Source organism: Trifolium pratense, linkage group LG6 (assembly GCF_020283565.1).
Source record: "Trifolium pratense cultivar HEN17-A07 linkage group LG6, ARS_RC_1.1, whole genome shotgun sequence".
Lineage (NCBI taxonomy): Eukaryota > Viridiplantae > Streptophyta > Magnoliopsida > Fabales > Fabaceae > Trifolium > Trifolium pratense.
The window spans coordinates 39323676-39341725 of NC_060064.1; the positions used below are offsets into that span (position 1 = coordinate 39323676).

General features: G+C 30.2%; 1 protein-coding gene across 3 annotated transcripts; it reads left to right on the plus strand.

The window, feature by feature from the left end:
- Positions 1 to 924: 924 nt before the first annotated feature.
- On the plus strand, positions 925 to 5684 carry LOC123889093. Of its 3 annotated transcripts, XM_045938292.1 has the most exons (10): positions 925 to 1717; positions 1846 to 1926; positions 2169 to 2302; positions 2540 to 2609; positions 2983 to 3026; positions 3464 to 3654; positions 4122 to 4175; positions 4425 to 4505; positions 4725 to 4872; positions 5033 to 5684. In XM_045938292.1, exons 6-10 carry the CDS (start codon positions 3481 to 3483, stop codon positions 5236 to 5238), a joined length of 663 nt encoding a protein of 220 aa, XP_045794248.1. In that variant the 5' UTR covers positions 925 to 1717; positions 1846 to 1926; positions 2169 to 2302; positions 2540 to 2609; positions 2983 to 3026; positions 3464 to 3480; the 3' UTR covers positions 5239 to 5684. The 3 variants fall into 3 exon arrangements, with proteins under 3 accessions (XP_045794248.1, XP_045794247.1, XP_045794246.1); XM_045938291.1 differs by having other exon boundaries at positions 1846 to 2302; positions 2962 to 3026; XM_045938290.1 differs by having other exon boundaries at positions 1846 to 2302; positions 2967 to 3026.
- Positions 5685 to 18050: the final 12366 nt, after the last annotated feature.

Below are 18050 nucleotides of genomic sequence, written 5' to 3' on the forward strand. Positions count from 1 at the left end.
ATAAATTATTTCGCACAAACTTAAAAATAAATCATTACAAATGAACCCTAAATATCTCTCTTAATAGGCCTTGAGTGTGTTGATGATGATATGAGTAAGGATCCTCTTCATTTTTCTATGATTTTCATTTCTTCCATTACCAATTTTTTTTAATATTTTGAAGAGTATAAAAGAGATTTTGATTCATTTAATGTTATATTTTCGTATTTATATTTTCAAAACTATATAGTAACGGAGAAAATGGAAAAAATAAAAAATAGAGATATCCAAACTCTGATGATACCACAAACCTAAATATACTTTATACACATTCTTTTTATGGGTTCATGTTTTTAAATTTTAAATTCTAAAATTCAGTCAAATTCTGTCCAATTTTTAAAATACAAAGTTGAGTATTTTTAGAATTTCAAAGTATATTGGAGTACGAAAAAAAAAAATTGCTCTTTGGATCACCTCATATACTCACAATATCAAAGACAATTTTAAGGGTCTTAAAGAACAATTTTCAATTGTGGTTAAAATTTGATGAGTTTAGCAACAAAGAGTGTATTTTAACAACTAGGAGTGCTTAAAGTTCAAACCAATCAAAAAAAAAAAAAAATCAAAAATCACAAAAAACTGAATAATTTTAGATATATTTGTCTTTGTCTGAATGTCTGTGATTAGAAAAAAAAAGAAAAAAAAAAAGAAGGCAAAACGTCTATTTTTTACTCCACTTACTGTATGTTATTAAGGAGTATTAACTATGAGTCGAATCAGTGCTGTGCCGTCCGTGAGATTTTGGGTGCCTACTCTAAGAACTTGTTGTCCCGTTTTATTAATTATAATATGTTAATTAGTATATATATTTACGCATTAAAAATCCACTTGTGTCAAAAATAAAATAAAATAAAAGTCCACTATATATAGAAGGTACATCTTCTATACTTTTTTCTACCCATTCAACACCAATTCAAATATACACAGTTTTTGAAACTAACCACCACCACTAGCACTGATCCATACGTTTGGTACCAGAAAAAAACTAGACGATCATATGAAGTGTCATCCGGTGTTTCAAGTGCAAGCAGAAGAATAATTGAAATGCTCGAATACCCATTGTTGCATTTTCTTTCTTTTTGTTTATGATTCGACTAAGAGTTGAAATGGATTCTAGAAGCTTTGTTTTTGCGCTTAAGGCTTGTGAGCAATTTAAAGGGTTTTTTGTAGGAGAATTTGTGCATTCTGTTGTTTGGAAAATCGGGTTTGATTCTCAGTTGCTTGTGAGAAATGCGTTCATTCATTTTTACTCTGAATGTGGTTTGTTGAAAAATGCACACCAAGTGTTTGATGAAAGTTACTTGGACTACTATGATTGATGGGTATGCGGCGCATAACTGTTCAGATCAGGCTATGGAGTTGTTCAAATTGATGTTGTTAGGTGATGTTGAGCCTAATGAGGTGACTTTGATTGCGGTGCTTTCAGCTTGCTCTGAGATTGGTGACCTTGAAATGGGGAAGAGAGTTTGTGGAAAAATAGAAGAGAAGAATATGAGATGTAGCTTGAGTTTGCAGTTTGCACAATGCCTTGTTGGATATGTATGTGAAAGGTGGTAGTTTGGTTGATGCTAAAGAGCTTTTTGATAGAATGGAAACCAGAGACATTTACTCGTCGACTAGTATGGTTAATGGGTATGCGAAATTTACCTGTAGAGAGACAACTATCTCTGCTCTCAAGGTTATTGCTCTCTCACCTTGTATCTTCTACGATTTTGTTACAAATAAAAATTGATGAAAACAACTGAAAATAGTAGAAAGTTTCTGATTGTAACCAGCAATTTTCATATTTTGTTTGATGATTTGTAGGCTGCAAAGTTGAGATGGCCAACCTTGTTTGACAATGTGGATTCAGCCACAGAAGATTGGATTGTTGAACAAATGATTACAGTAAATAATTTAATTATGGCTAGTTTTGTTTTATTTTATCTTGTTATTACCGATTGGTTATTTATTCTACCCCACTTTAGAGTTAGACTGTGTGTACCAGAAACTACTAACTTTGTGGCTGGTTTGAATATTTATGCCTCTTTTACTTGTGAGGTTGTTGCTCGAGACAAGAGTTTCTTCCATCAGAAAATCTCCGGTGAGTATAGAACTATAGACCGTGGCTTCATTTATTTTTGGTGCAGGTCTTTGCCTTCCAATTGAAGCCTATTGTCATGGAATAGTGGAAAGAGAATAGGGATGATCAGATAGAACTGTTTGGAAAGGTCAGAGATGATTGGTTGGAGAAGGATTTCACTGGATGGATTCAAGCTAATAGGTAGTCCAATAAAATGTTATAGCGTTACAGTGCCGCAAAATTTTAACAAATTGTTGTTCTTCAATGATACTCTATTTAGTACGAAATATTGTCAAGTATCTTACATTAAAATAAGATTTTGTTCTTACACAAGTATCTTGAGCTCTACATGCAAATCTGCACCTTCTTACTAAATAAACATATCTTGTTATGAATTTTAAAGTTCAGATTGTTAATTTGTGGATGATTTACCTCCAGATTCTATCTTGGTATTACTGATGCATTAAAATTTGCAAGCTCAAGAGTGTACATTGTCACCAAAAAACAGGTCTGGCTTCTCTGTCTGCTCCTACCTTGAAGACAATAATCCTAATCCTATGACATGCCCTTATACTTTTGCCAATAATTAGCATCTGACAAAATTTCTGAATGTGAATTTTGTAAATGTTAATTACCATTGCCAATAATTAGGATATGACACAAATTCCTAATTGGCAACATCTGATCTATCATATCTCACACACCCTGAAATGAAACTAAATTTGCATCATATTTATGATATGATAATAACCAAAAAAACTCAGCTGCATATTTTAGTCTATGCCTAAAGTTAGTTTATATATATACTATTTCTTCTTCTAAGATGATTCCTCATCTGCTATTTATGATGGCTTATTTAGCTCAGCTTGGCTCTGCAACAGGAGTCTATAAAACCCTCATGAAGCACCTAGTTGGAGTTTCCGAGGTATGGTTATCTTGAATGTTCAATACATCGTTGTGGTGGCTTCTTTTTTTCCTTTTCCTTTTCCCTCTTTTGTTTGTTGTTGTTTGGAACCTATTCTCTCATACTGTCTACTTATACTTCAATCAGCTTATGCAACTATATGTCTTTTGTTTCGTCCTCATCATACACATTAAATTGTGGATGTTATTGGTATATCTATATAATTCTAGTTTCTTTTGTTTTTGGTTTGTCATTGGATCACATCATTCTGTGTCATCTGCTCCTTAAACATCTTGGTCTCTGTCCTCATGTCCTATATGTTGCTGACTCATTTACTTGTTTGCAATAAGTGTTTATATGACTGGTAAATATTAGTGCAATATTTGATTGAAGTTATAGTTATAGTGTTACAGCGATAAAATGTTTAGCTAAAGTCATATATTAAAATATTTATGCAGGTTTAGCTGGAAGTTCAATGGCCAAAGAAGATGGTCAGCCTCAACAAGTTGAAGAATCATTTTCCTTTTCAGACTCTGAATCCACAGGATCAAACCTTAGTATAACTGTAGTTGGAGCTTCTGGAGACCTTGCCTTGATGAGATCAAACTTCTCAAATATGTCAATAAGCATGATCCTGGAGACAAGACAAGTATCACATTTTGCAATTATATGATTGTTTCCATTATAGAGTAACTGATCTGGATGCACTACTGATCTTATTAATACTATTGCATTTTATTTCCAATCAATTTTAACTATAGAGTAACTATAGTGAAGATCTACACCTCAGGTATAATCAATTTTACCAACTTCTAGTGAGAAGAAGGGTCATGATTACCACTGTTTTTAACTTTGATTAATGTATATCATATGTAATTTTATGGTATGATGAATTAATTTTGTATATATGTGGTGAGAAAGTGTCAAATAGAAGAAAAAAATGACATATTATTAAATATTATATGCTTTAGAGAAGAAACTAATCACTTTAATTTAATAAAAAAGTGTTGTGAAAAAATGTTTATCTTAATTAATCATGTGAAAAACTGCAACTTTAATTTAATGAATTTGGAGAAGTGCATGATTTTTTATGTTCTATAGATTTTAAATGTGTAGGGATCAACAAAGTGTAGACTTCAAAAAAATTGGTGTCATGTTCAGAATCTAGAGGTACTTCTACTACTTACGAGTTTCAGAATCTTCTAGAATTCTTCATGTATTTGATTTGTTCGTATTTCACACAAAAAGTTTTGAAATCGTAACTCTAGGAATAACATAGATCTAATAATATTGTAATGATTCAATTTGTATATCAATTTTTTATTTTATTTTATAAGCATCAATTTCTATATCAATTGTTTGTATAACAATATGCTAATTCGTATTTTGCTTTTGTGTTTTCGAATTTCGAATTTGAAGAGTTGTTTGGCTTTGAGATACGAGGCTTTAGCTATGCGAGAAATCAAATCCGCAGAATGTTTTCATGCAGTTGCAGTTAAGGTAACGATTAAGGTGTTTTATTTGTTTGTAATAATGTGCAATTTGAGATTTAGCTTAGTTAATGTTTTTTATCAAACAGGCTTATTAGTTTTGAATAAATTGAATGCATGATATTATAAAATTGTGATGTAAAATTATGTAGTCTTTGATACTTCTAGTTTGAAAATCGAAATTTCAGTTTCTTTTGTTTTTGTTGCTTAATTACTGTTTGGCAAATAGGCATGTGAAAATGCTTTGCGTTGCATTGGAAATGATGATGTTCAAAAGCTTGGAAGAGACGCGTTTCCTGAAAACTTGAAGGCAACTACTATCACAGAGATTACAAGGCTTAGGAACTTTGCAATGACATCAATTACTTCACATTCTGGTATATCCTTATTATCCACTGCTTGAACATTCTTGCTATTATTGTTCTGAACGTAGTTCTTTCCGAAGTAGTAAATGCTATCATTAACTGCGATCACAATATAATGATTCTAGAGGTATATGACTCTCTGTAACTGTATCGCAATATGCTCATCATGCAGTGGACAAGCTGAAAAGGAATTTAGAGTGGAAGTTGAGGCTGGTCATGTGGGGCACAAGAACTTGGTTAGACTTTTGGGTTTTTGCATTGGAGGCACTCACATGTAACCATACCATCTTGGTATATATTTTATGGGTATTGCTAACGAGTGCCCCGGGGCACTCTTTAAGCATTCCATTTAAAGAAACTTTTCATTCAAAAAATTAAACACTACAATTTCCAATGCGTTGACTTTACGCATTCCGATAAAATTCTATAAAAAACTTACTATTTAAGGACTTAAAAAGTGTCCGGGGACACTATTTAGCATTTGCCATATTTTATTTGTTTTAGCTTATACTCTGAGTTCATTTTCATTCTTTACTCCTAAACCAACTCCCTCTATCAGTAAACACATCGTCTCCCACTTCATCCAACAAACCGTCTGTTCCACCTCTCCATACAGATAATATACTCTAGATAAGCTCACTAAGTATAAGGTTGCAGAAAATTCAATTTTCATATTGTAGCTCTGCCGTCTGCTAATATATCAAACATAATTACATATTAACGAAAGGTAAACGGGCAACAAGCTGTGCCGCTAGCCCTTTCTGAATGGCAAAGCCAATCCTTTTGAAAACAACATTCATAGACCTAGGAGAGACAACATTGTTATGCATGACCCTGAACTCTTTTCAAAAGATCAACAACATCTGGTGCTAAGAAGCCAAAGGTGTCAAATGCGAAAGGTATAAAAGCATGTTGATTGTCAGAACACGCTTTTTCATGTTTGGCCACTTTGCTTGAAGCAGTTTTGAGGGCCGCTTGACCCACAATAAAATCCTCCGTTCTCAATTCTACAAGTGGGGAAACTCCAGTCAAGTCCACACATGCATGCTTACCTCCTATCCAACCATAAACGAGAACATCTACAGGTCTAAGTGTCGATCTCTCTTCTTGTGGGTCGGTCAAAAAGTTCACAAGCGCTTCTTTCTTCACCGATACACCTGCGCGCTTAAAAATATCACAAAGAACATCCCTGACAAAGTCACGCCTATCATAATTGATTTAATATTCGAACATTCGATCTCTGAGCATTGCGTATAAAATTTTATATACATTCTTCAGTTCCTTGGTGGAACAATTATTTTTTTATATGAACCGGAGGATTAACACAAAAAAAATTATATACACCTTCAAAAATAGGGTAATCAAATGTATATTCAAATTTATTATAAAAAAATATGTATATTTAATTGCTAATTATTATTTAAATACTTTTAAAAACATTATATCATGAAAAACAATTTATATTTTTATAAGCAAAAACTAACCCATCTATTGTACGGGTAACTTATGCTTAGTATATTTATATGCAAATCCAAAAGTTTGTTACAAGTTAATTGTGGGTATGCAAAACCACTTATGTGCTTGTTCTCATTGGTCGATGAATAAATACTTTCAAATTATAAAAGGGTAGAGTAAGTTTAATCTATTAATTTATATATTATGTGTCGAAAATACTACTAATTCGAACGTGCAATTAATTAAACATAATTGCGACGGGGAATAATTGAACCTAGTTGGATTGGAGAGAGTGAAGCTAAACCCCATCCACCAAAAAGAACATGAAAAGATTTTCACGCCAAGGAGTCTGAATCATAAATTTCTGCCATCTTTAATTTCAACATCAATTCTTGTCTTCTCCTTTATTGCTTGGTGATTGGGAGTTCGACATTGTTTTCAAAGGGAGGAAGGACCATCATGCAGTAGAGAAAGGTAGTGTGTTGTCATATAGATAGGGACTTGTAAAGAGTATCCAAGGTAAAATCTTCCCATAGCTTATATTCATATACAACTAATTGTAGATAGAGTTCCATAACAAGTCAATCATCCCATGGAAATCTTCCCAAAGATACACCTTTTTTAAACTACTCCTTCAACTACGTAACTCAACGTACAATTTTCACCATAACTCAATATGGGAAATTGTTTCTCATCTACTCCTTCATCCCCCATTAGGACTTTCAAGTGTTTTCCTACCCTTTTTAGGTGCGATGTATGTTCTGAGACTTTTGGTACCCAAAAAAAACTGGACAATCATAGAAGGAAGTATCAACATCATGAGGTGTTTCAAGTGCAAGGAAGCTCATGAGATTGAAGCGGACAGAGATGCTCATATTCAAAGAAATTGATGTAGTAAAAAATAAGTGTATTTTATTTATTTAATAAAATCTAAGTTTATGTTTTAAGATTAATATAAGTGTCTCTTTTCAAACTTTTAATATCTCAAATTACATGGATCCCTTTAGAATATCAAGATAATACAATACTAGTAATAGTTTATTTATTGTATTTTCAACTCATCTAACTAATATACTAACTACGACAAATAAGAATATTTAAGTAAATAAAACTTATTTTATCATTGAAATTAACACAAATCAATCATCATTTTAATAAGTGGGCAAAACTCAAAATGGAGAAGGAGGGAGTATATGTAATACGATCCAAGGCAATGTCATAATAAGTGAAGCCATTACTCATTTAAAATGCCCAAATTAAATTATAAAAGATACTCTATCTATTTTAAAATGAGTGGTTATCTTAACAAAATAAATTATTTTAAAATAAATGTTATTTACTTTTAAGATGTGTCAAGTGTGAGTTACATCCTACATTAGTTGGAAGAGTTGATGTTGAATAACATATAAATTAGAAGATCCATAAATCTAATGCCTTAAGATTTTAAGTGAAAGTGTGATATAAAAAAAATCACTTGTGTGGTTGCTTTTGGCCCAATCTTTTCATCCAACCCTACTGAGGCTCCCCTTCTACGGTCCAACAGATGGTAAGATCCATCAGGTATGAAAAGTTGATGTTAAGCAACATATAAGTGAGATGACCTATAAACTCAATGCCTTAAGATTTTACATGAATGTGTGGTGTCAAAAGATTTTACATATAAGTGAGGTTCCCCATGGACGGCCCAATAGTGGTATCAAAGCTCGGTTGGGGGGACAATAATTGAATGGTGATGGATCATTGACGTGGAAAGACTCACACTTGAAAAAATATATTGAGATATATCAACTGAGTTAAGTCTAATATTGGCTCAAAAGTCTATTTTGAAAAAATATATTGAGATATATCAACTGCGAGTAAAATTGAATGGAGATAGTAATTTTCACTAATAACATGAAAATATCTCATAATTAAATAATTGCTAGAATTCAATATACATAGTTTTATATGAATAAATCAATAAGTAGTTTTTATAAGAAAAACAATAAAATATGTATATCAACTAGTACAAAAATAAAAAGAAAGCATAAAAAGTAAGCAGAATTCAATACAGGATATCTTGACCGGGAAACTCCATAAGTGATCATGTTTTGAAAATATTCAAAGCTAAAAAAACCTTAAAAATATGTCTGAGTCAATAAAAGAGTGGCAAATTTTTTATTTTTTTTTACAACAAGTGGCAAATTTTTTAATATATAGTAACATTGTCAAAAATTTATAAAAACGTTTCTTGTCCTATGTTATGTAAGCTGGCCAAATTTATTTAATACTAACACTTATATGTTGCGTCAAAGAAAAAAAACACACTTATATGTTAATTATTACTAACTCGATCCTTAATTATAAGATCATGTTTGACAAAAATGTATTATTCATTTATCTTGTTTTGACTGTACTTTTTTAATAATATATAAATGAAAATATTAACAATTAATATATAAGATCTTGTTCAATTTGTTTTGATGAGTATTTTCAAAATATTAAATTTTTATAATTTTTATCAATAGACAATTAAAAATATTAGTGATCAAAATTGTGCATTAACGTACGTGCAGTGGCCAAACATGATCGTATAATTAGGGACAGAGGTAATAATATGATTCAAAAAGTTTAAGCTATCCAAAATTTTCGCAGAAAATTATAACATTACAGGAAACTAGACAAATATAACGGTATAATTTTAAGAGATTAATTACTATTTCCTCCTATCATTTTTATAAAAAATATTTTAAAAAAATCACATTTGGTTCGAGGTAAATGGAGGGGAGGGAAGGTAAGGGATATTTTTAATTTTTTATGTTTGGTTCAATTTTTAGGAGGGAAGGGGAGGGGAGAGGAGGTGAGTAAAATCCCTCCTAGATCCATTTTTTGCTTCTCCCCAAATTAGAAGGTTTTGGAGGAGATGGGAGGTAAGCTATTTAATATTTAATTAAAATGTCATTATTATCCACATTTATTCATTTTATTTCCAAAACTATCCTTATGATCTTCGTTTTATCACTTTGTCAATTTCTTGTTTTTTTGTTTTTTTTGTTTTTTTTTTTTGACAGAAATGTTTTATTTCTTCTATATCAATTACGTTGCTATTTTCTATCAATTTACGTTGTTACAACTAATCCACAATTTAATTTCTTATTTTTTTTCTATCAATTCCTTATCTATTACTGTACGTTGCTATTTTCTCTATCAAACTATTATGTGGTAGTATATTTTTTAGAAAAACTTATGTATTTTATTCTTATGTTTGGATTTTATTCTTTCATGATACAATTTTTTTTCTTTTTTATTTACAAGTTATCACTAAATTTTTTCTAAGAACTTACTCTGAAACTTTTGTTACATACAATTCTTATTATTTTTTAATAATCCACACCGCACATTAATACACACAACAATGCACCTATGTTTATTTTTGAACAGTATAATTTTTATTTTGGAACTGTGCATATTCTTATTATAAGGTTGAAATTGTAAATTAATTATAAAACTCCTCTCCTCCCCCTTGTGAACCAAACATATATTCAATTAAAATGTCTCACCTCCCCTCTTCTCCTCTCTTTTGAACCAAACACGTATTAATTAAAATGCATTACCTTCCTTCCCCTCCCTCTAAATATAAGAAACAAAATACCTTGCATTTGAAGAAAAATGATGACATATGCGGATGTGCAACACAAATTAAAGAACTGGATATAACAATATTATCTTAAAATTCATGCATTTAAATTCTTAACGGTTTAAATATTTTTTTTTTATAATTAATATATATTTTTACGAATGGTTTAACATATCCTTGTACATATTGGTCAGGGCTGGCTCAACACATTAGGTGGCCGAAGGCGAATTTAAGAACGAGACTTAAAATTCATAAAAATATTTTTCATATATTTTAAAAAACAAAATTAATATTTCATAGATTTTAAAAAACAAAATTAATATTTCATAGATTTTAAAAAAATACATTATTATTATTATTATTATTATTATTATTATTATAAAAATAAAATTATTTATTAAACCAATACAATTAGTTAGTTTTTCCTATTTTCTTAATTGATAATGAAGTAAGTGAATGTTTGTGGAGAGAAAATTCATTTTAGATAAGCTATTCTATTAATTTAGTTTAGAAAATAGTAGAACATGAGATTTTTTTCCCAAAAAATGAATATGAGGCCTTTTATTAAGTAATTGTTTTAATATTTTTGGAGGCCTAAAACACATGCGGTTGTCTTGATGGCCTTGCCCTTGGGTCGGCTCTGATATTGGAATGACCTGTATTTTTTTTAAGAGAAGAGAAAAGCTTAGTTGAGATATGTAAAGATATTTCAACTAGGTCGATACTCCTTTACTTGTAGGATTGTAGGATATTTTATATGTAATTTATTTTTAAGTTTAAGAATCATTATTTTTTAATTATTAATAATAATGCACGTTTCATAATTGGTTATTCAAGTTAGCCGTTTCTATTTCATTGGTTGTATTACTCATTAATCCATATTAATGAGATTTATTGGTTGGCAAGTGAATGCAAGAGGTATCCTAGAAATTCTTATTATATAAGGGACACGATGGTTAAAATGATATAGGGAGTAGAATGAATAAGGTAGACAACAAGAGTTATATTAGAAAATTATAATAATAATACTACAAGTTCCCTTGAGTATCCAAAAAGTAGTTCTATGAGACCTTGCTAATTCACGTGCAGTGCTAGCAAGATGTGACTGTTGTATCCTGGAGGGTATTAGCTATGAGACCAACTGCACCGGGTAACTTACCTGTGGTGGCGAAATACTCTTAAGCCCAGTGCATTTGCACGCCTCAGTCAAATCGATAAGTTCTTCTCATTCTATATTTTATTTTATTATAAGTCTATTTATCTGTAATAATAATTTCTCTTATTTATTTATTTGATAATAATTCTATGTCATAATATTTTTCCAACAATCTTAAGAGTATTTCTTTGGCATAGAATTATTATTAATTTTAATTTTGATTTGGTAATAGAATTATTTGTTGATGAAAAGGAAGAATTTTAGTTTAAGAAATGAAGTTAGATATGATATCGATGGAAAGCAAATTTTGAGGCTACTCACTCTAGGAGCATGCTGATCTTGATTGTATAGAGAAATGATGAATGAGTTTCATCCAGGTTCTATCTAATTATTTCACTTTATCTATTTTTCCTTGCTCAAATATGATTTATTAGTGTTAACTGCAAACTATGTACATGAGTTTGGGTGTCTATTTATGTTTGCTATGATTTGCTCGATCAGTGTTCCTAATTCTAGCTGAATAAAATTACTAGTCCTGTTTATTCAAAAGTATATGTGGGCATTGAAATTAAAGACGTCAATGTTTTAGAAAAGGTTTTATATTTAAGTGTCATTGACGTCTAACACTATGTGATTTTAGACTTTAAAATGTTGTGTACATTCAATACTATTCATGCTGGTTTAATATTGAATTGCTTATTGTTATGGTATAGTTATTTTATACCTATGTTAATACTATATACTATGTATGTAAGTTTGGAGTTTGTCTAACATGATAATTTATCTTGTGGATTGATTTTAGCTTCAGATAATCTGTCATAGTATTGATTAATTGATTTGAATGTGTATGAATTTGTGATTAAATTTGAAGAGCTCTTTCTTTATTCTATTGATATGTTTGATCAGTATGATATGATGTTGGAGAAATTTGTTTTTGGCCTCATATATAATTAATTAAAGATTGTTTGATATATGGTGACCATGAGAATAGTTTGAAAGCATTTCTATCTCTATATGACTTACAATTTGGTTTTGCACTCCGTGATAACATAATACTATATATTTAATCGTTCACTATTAATCACGTATAGTGTGCACTAGTTGTTATTTAAATGATGCAGCAAGCTGCTTATGAAACATAGATGGTATAATGTTGGAAGCATTCGTTCGGTGCGCTGCTTCTTCTCAGGCGAATGGCTTACGCTTCTAGCTGTGGGGTATTGTCACTATTTCTGAAAGTTATACCTACTCATTTAATTTTCTTTGTTCAAGGATGATTTATTTGTGTTACCATGTCTTGATGTTTGAGTGCTATTCATATTTCCACCGAAAAACATTTCATGTCATGTCTTTGCTTAAGAGAATGTTATGGATGCAAGCATGAGTATAGTTGAAATGTGATACAATTTATTGATATGTGCACACACTTGTGGTTTTGAATATCACTGTCGACTTTCAATAAAATAGAGCTATGGTTTTGTTAAACATGGTTTGTTAATTTTAAAAGTTGTGTAGCTATAGATTGATGTATGTTCATCCTTGTTGATTGCATATTATAACATGGTGATAAATTTTTAATTGGTATTCTTTACCGGTTTTAATATTATTTACTTTCAATAGTTTAATTGATTTAATTGTGCAAAATTGATAATAAATTTACGGTTGAAATTTTATTGAGTAGAAATTAAATTGATGTTCACTTGAATTTGTGTGAAATATATTTTGATGTGGGGGTATTTTTATATTGGAGAATTAAAGTTAATGTGTGTGTATATCAAAAGTATTGTTTGATAAAGTTTTTATCATGAAAGATTATTTTGCCTAATATCTATTGTGTGCACTAATCATAATTTGAGTTTTAGTTGCCACTGAAGCATAGCAATATTGAAATTTGGCAACGTCTCTCCCTATTCAAAGAAAGGATAATTGCATCTGTTATGTATTGAAAAACCATTGGGCATATTTGAGCCCAAGATTTTAATATTTAAGAGATATTATGTAATATAGAAAAATATATATATTGTGGAGTATCCATTGTATTAGAATAATACAATGATGATTAACAAAACTTTCGATAAGAAAATTAATATTTGTGTGGATTAATTTTTCCAATGTGGGGGTTTGTCGCTTCAAATTTTTCCAAGTAGACCTGGATAAATAATTTGTTTGGAAAATTAATTCTACCAAACGTGGGGGCGTTGTCGCTTGAAAATTTTCAAGTATACCTGTACAATAAATCTAAACATAGATTGAATTTCTCTTTTTGTGAGAATGTTGTTGCTTAGAATTTATCTAAGTAAACCTATGATAATATATCATGGATGAATATTGATTAAGAGACGTCTTAGTCAATGTATAATTTTGTGAAACAGCTGTTGAATGATATATATAAAGGATCCAGTGATAATCCCACTAAGCAAGAAACTAGTGGATGATATACACATCGAGGGGGATGGATTTATGTCCACTACAAAAATTGAAAGTGATGGTAACCCAACATAGATTGTGAAAATTTGCAAGGCTATGTTCATATGGGTAAGAACAAGTCACTTGTCAATTTGAGAAGACACTATCCAATTTCTATTTGAGTTCATCCCTATGGTGTAGTATGGTGTAGGATAGTGTATACTACAGCGTTGGAGGTTGAGTTTAATCTCTTAATGAATCTATAGCTCATGAATGAGTGGTGTGCTTGACTGTGGTGTACACTTGATAGATTCACCTATATGAGTGTTGAGGTGGGGCCGCCTTTATGAAAGCTTGGGCAGTCTTTCTAGAGCCACTCATGAAATCCAGGTATAGGTGCAAGGCCAAAATGCACCAAACCGCGTTGAACAACTTTGGACGAAAGATCAATGTGAGTGATGAAGTCACTGTTTCACATACGGAATGAGGTTCATAGAGGTTATAATCTCACCGACATTCTAGTGGATCAAATTTCATTTGCTCTATGTGCTAGTTCATAGTCCAAAAGACACTGGTGCTTATGCGTTGATTTTTCACGCTCTTGGGAACACCTAAAACTTAAAATCTAAAACTTTAAAATAAATTGTGGGGGATTGTAGGATATTTTATATGTAATTTATTTTTAAGTTTAAGAATCATTATTTTTTAATTATTAATAATAATGCACGTTTCATAATTGGTTATTCAAGTTAGCCGTTTCTATTTCATTGGTTGTATTACTCATTAATCCATATTAATGAGATTTATTGGTTGGCAAGTGAATGCAAGAGGTATCCTAGAAATTCTTATTATATAAGGGACACGATGGTTAAAATGATATAGGGAGTAGAATGAATAAGGTAGACAACAAGAGTTATATTAGAAAATTATAATAATAATACTACAAGTTCCCTTGAGTATCCAAAAAGTAGTTCTATGAGACCTTGCTAATTCACGTGCAGTGCTAGCAAGATGTGACTGTTGTATCCTGGAGGGTATTAGCTATGAGACCAACTGCACCGGGTAACTTACCTGTGGTGGCGAAATACTCTTAAGCCCAGTGCATTTGCACGCCTCAGTCAAATCGATAAGTTCTTCTCATTCTATATTTTATTTTATTATAAGTCTATTTATCTGTAATAATAATTTCTCTTATTTATTTATTTGATAATAATTCTATGTCATAATATTTTTCCAACATTACTAACCCAAGAAACAATATATATTATTAAAAACAAATACAAAAAACTTGGGGACTAGACTGAAACACAAGTGGGAGCTTGAAAATATACAACTGCCTCATTAGAAACCTTACATGTAAAACCCCGAGGGAAAAACTAGGTGAAGGAAAAAATAGTGCAGTATTCCAAACAAGATTAATAAAATCTATATTTAGAGAAACAAAATCTATTTCTAGCAAAGACATTACCAATACTAAGAGGAACCGTGTCCCACCATTGAGATTGAGGAATATGAAGAACAAAATTAGTAATACTACCATCACATTGATGGTATGACATGTATTTAAATTTCATTAGTAGTTTGATTAATAAGAGTTTAAGAAAAAAAATTTAAGGGTTCGTTTTGATGCGCAGGATAGAATAGAGATATGATATGATAAGAAGCTGGATAAGGATATGATAGGATAGTGACAGGATAAACATGTATCCTGTCATGTGTTTGGTGCACACATGATAAAAAAATGATAGCATTATTTTATCATATCAAATGTTTGTTGCACACTTGATATTGACATGATAAGATACATGTTATATTTAAATGAAAAAACTATTCAATACCATCAACAAAGTCTATATTTATACTTATATATTAATACGAAAATCTACTATTTTTTGCGACTCTCATGGAACTTGTGTTTTTACTAATATATTATGTTATCTATTTTTTTAAATAATTTTACGGGTGTTGGGCATAAATTTGGTGCTTATTAATTAAAAATTAATTAGTAGGTCCATTATTTATTTGAAGGTTATATTAGTAAAATGTGGCTTTCAAATATTGTGTCGAAGTTTCGATCATGTCGAAATGAAAGAAAGTCTCGAAGGCTTAGAAGGACATGGTTGGAAAAAGCTTTGTAAAAGCTTGTCGAAAGGGCAAATGGAGTCGAAAGGCTAGTTGGGCCAGGCCCAAAAGGAGTGGTAAAGGCCCAATAAACATTGGCGCGCGCTGAAGGAATGAAGATTGAAAGTGGAGAACGTGGGTCGACGTGGCAAACGAAAGACCGTCCAGATGATCGAGAGGCGGTTACCACTTTGCTTTAGTATTTATAGCAGTTTTTCATTCAGAACAAGGGTCACAAAATTTTACATAAAGCTTTCTCTGAAATTCTAAGTACTCAGCGTTCGAACGAAAGGAATATCTGAGGAGAAATGTATGTTTTGTGAACCATTTACTTGTAATTGCTTTATTTTCAATGCAATTTACTTTTCAGCAATGTTCTTTAGTTTAATTTAAGTGTTTTCTTAAGAAACTGCTGTTTTTGAGGCGATTCGAACCTGCACTTTCTTTGATTGTTTGAAACGATTTAATTCTTAAATGTTTGTTTTTTCTCTGAAAACGAACATTCAAACATTTTTCTAAATAAACAAAACACAAAATTGTCCTGAGATTTCTAGTTGGTCTCGCGAGTTTAAATACTTAAACTAGCGGTTGTTTACCAAATTTTCACGTAAACAACGGGTTATATTCATATTAATACGGGAACCCTTTTTTTTGTTATATCTACGGCCATTATATTTTTAATCATATATTAATAAGAGTCAGGATCCGTTGACACCAACTAGTTTGACACCAAATGTTACACCTCTCAATAACGTTTTAACCGATATAAATTTTATAAAATCCACCGTTGGATTGAAAGTTTACATCATATAGATCATTTGTGTAAAATTTCAAATAAATCCAAAATCATTTGATATGTTATTGAGATACATCAAAATTAACGGTTTTTGTATTTTTTTAAATGCCGTTAATCTTTATGTGTCTCAATAGCATATCAAATGATTTTGGATTTGTCTGAAATTTTACACAAATGATCTATATGATGTAAACTTTCAATCCAACGGTGGATTTTATAAAATTTATATCGGTTAAAACGTTATTGAGAGGTGTAACATTTGGTGTCAAACTAGTTGGTGTCAACGGATCCTGACTCTATTAATAAAGATGTTTATTTTTTTTTTATAATTTTATGTATTATACTCATATATTTTTACGGGGACATAATCTTTTGTGTGAATTCTGCGGGACCTATGATTTTCCTCTTATTAATAAGGTTTCCTGATCTTTAATAATTTATGTAGGACCTAAATTTATACTCAGATATTAATGCGAGAACCTTTTTTTTTTTTTTTTTTTCTGATTTCTACGAGACTTATATTTTTAATCATATATTAATAAAGTTGTCATTCTTTCATAATTTCTACATTACATATATTTATGATCATATATTAATACAAATATCTAATCTTTTTGTAATTTCTGCGAGGCCTATTTTTTACTCTTATTACTGAAGTTTTTTTTACTATTGTTTTTAGACCTATATTTATAATTATATATTAAAACGAGATCCTAATCTTTCTGGGGACCTATGTGTTTTTTTTTGGTACATGGGGACCTATGTGTTTTACTCATATTAATAAGTTTGTCCGTTCTTTTATAACATCTGCGGGACCTATATTTAAACTCATATATTAATATAGAAACTTTTTTGTTTGTGTGGTTTCTACGGGACTTATACATTTAATATATATTAATTAAGTTGTTTGTAACAAAAATAAAATAAAAATTAAGGGTGAATTCTTCGGTACACATATTATGTGGATGTGTACCGGTACATCGCTGAGGTGGTTAACAAGTGGCAAATATTTAATGCAGATTTTGTTTCTTTATTATGCTTTCTATATTAAATCCTATTTTTTAATATTTGCAAATGCATCCTTCACATAAATGTAATCACTAATTATGTCCCACAATAAATCAAAACATGCATCAAATCTTTCGATCTAGATTTTCATTTTTTTTAACAAGATTCAAATATTTTAATATTATTTAATTTCCATTTAAAAAAATATTTTTAATATCCTATAAAATAATATGATTTTAGTATTTTTAACAACATTTTGATATTTTTTCTTTAAAAAACACGTATGATTTTAATAACTTTTTTTTTATTATTATTTCCTTTCAATTTTTTTAATATTAGTAGTGTATAAAGTTTAATATTTATTTACCGTTTAACAATTAATACATATAATTATTAAATACAATTATTTTCTTGTAAAAAAAACTTATAATTTTTAATATGTTTAAATATTTTATTGTAAGTCTGTTAATTTTTAGTGATTGGTAATATTTGATAGGGTTAAATAAGTTTTTTGCCTCTGCAAAATTACTAAATTTAATTTTTCGCATGCAATTTTAGTCATGTTGTTAAGTTTATGTGTATTTATGATGATTTTGCAAATATGTATAGAGCGTTATAAAATTTGGCCCATG

Bases quoted from the DNA above. Each gene is read 5' to 3' on its own strand.
- LOC123889093 (XM_045938291.1), top strand. From the start codon at position 3,481: ATGGCCAAAGAAGATGGTCAGCCTCAACAAGTTGAAGAATCATTTTCC. The intron at 4,506-4,724 runs GTAACGATTAAG...TTTGGCAAATAG, and splicing joins TTCATGCAGTTGCAGTTAAG to GCATGTGAAAATGCTTTGCG. The intron at 4,873-5,032 runs GTATATCCTTAT...CTCATCATGCAG, and splicing joins ATCAATTACTTCACATTCTG to TGGACAAGCTGAAAAGGAAT.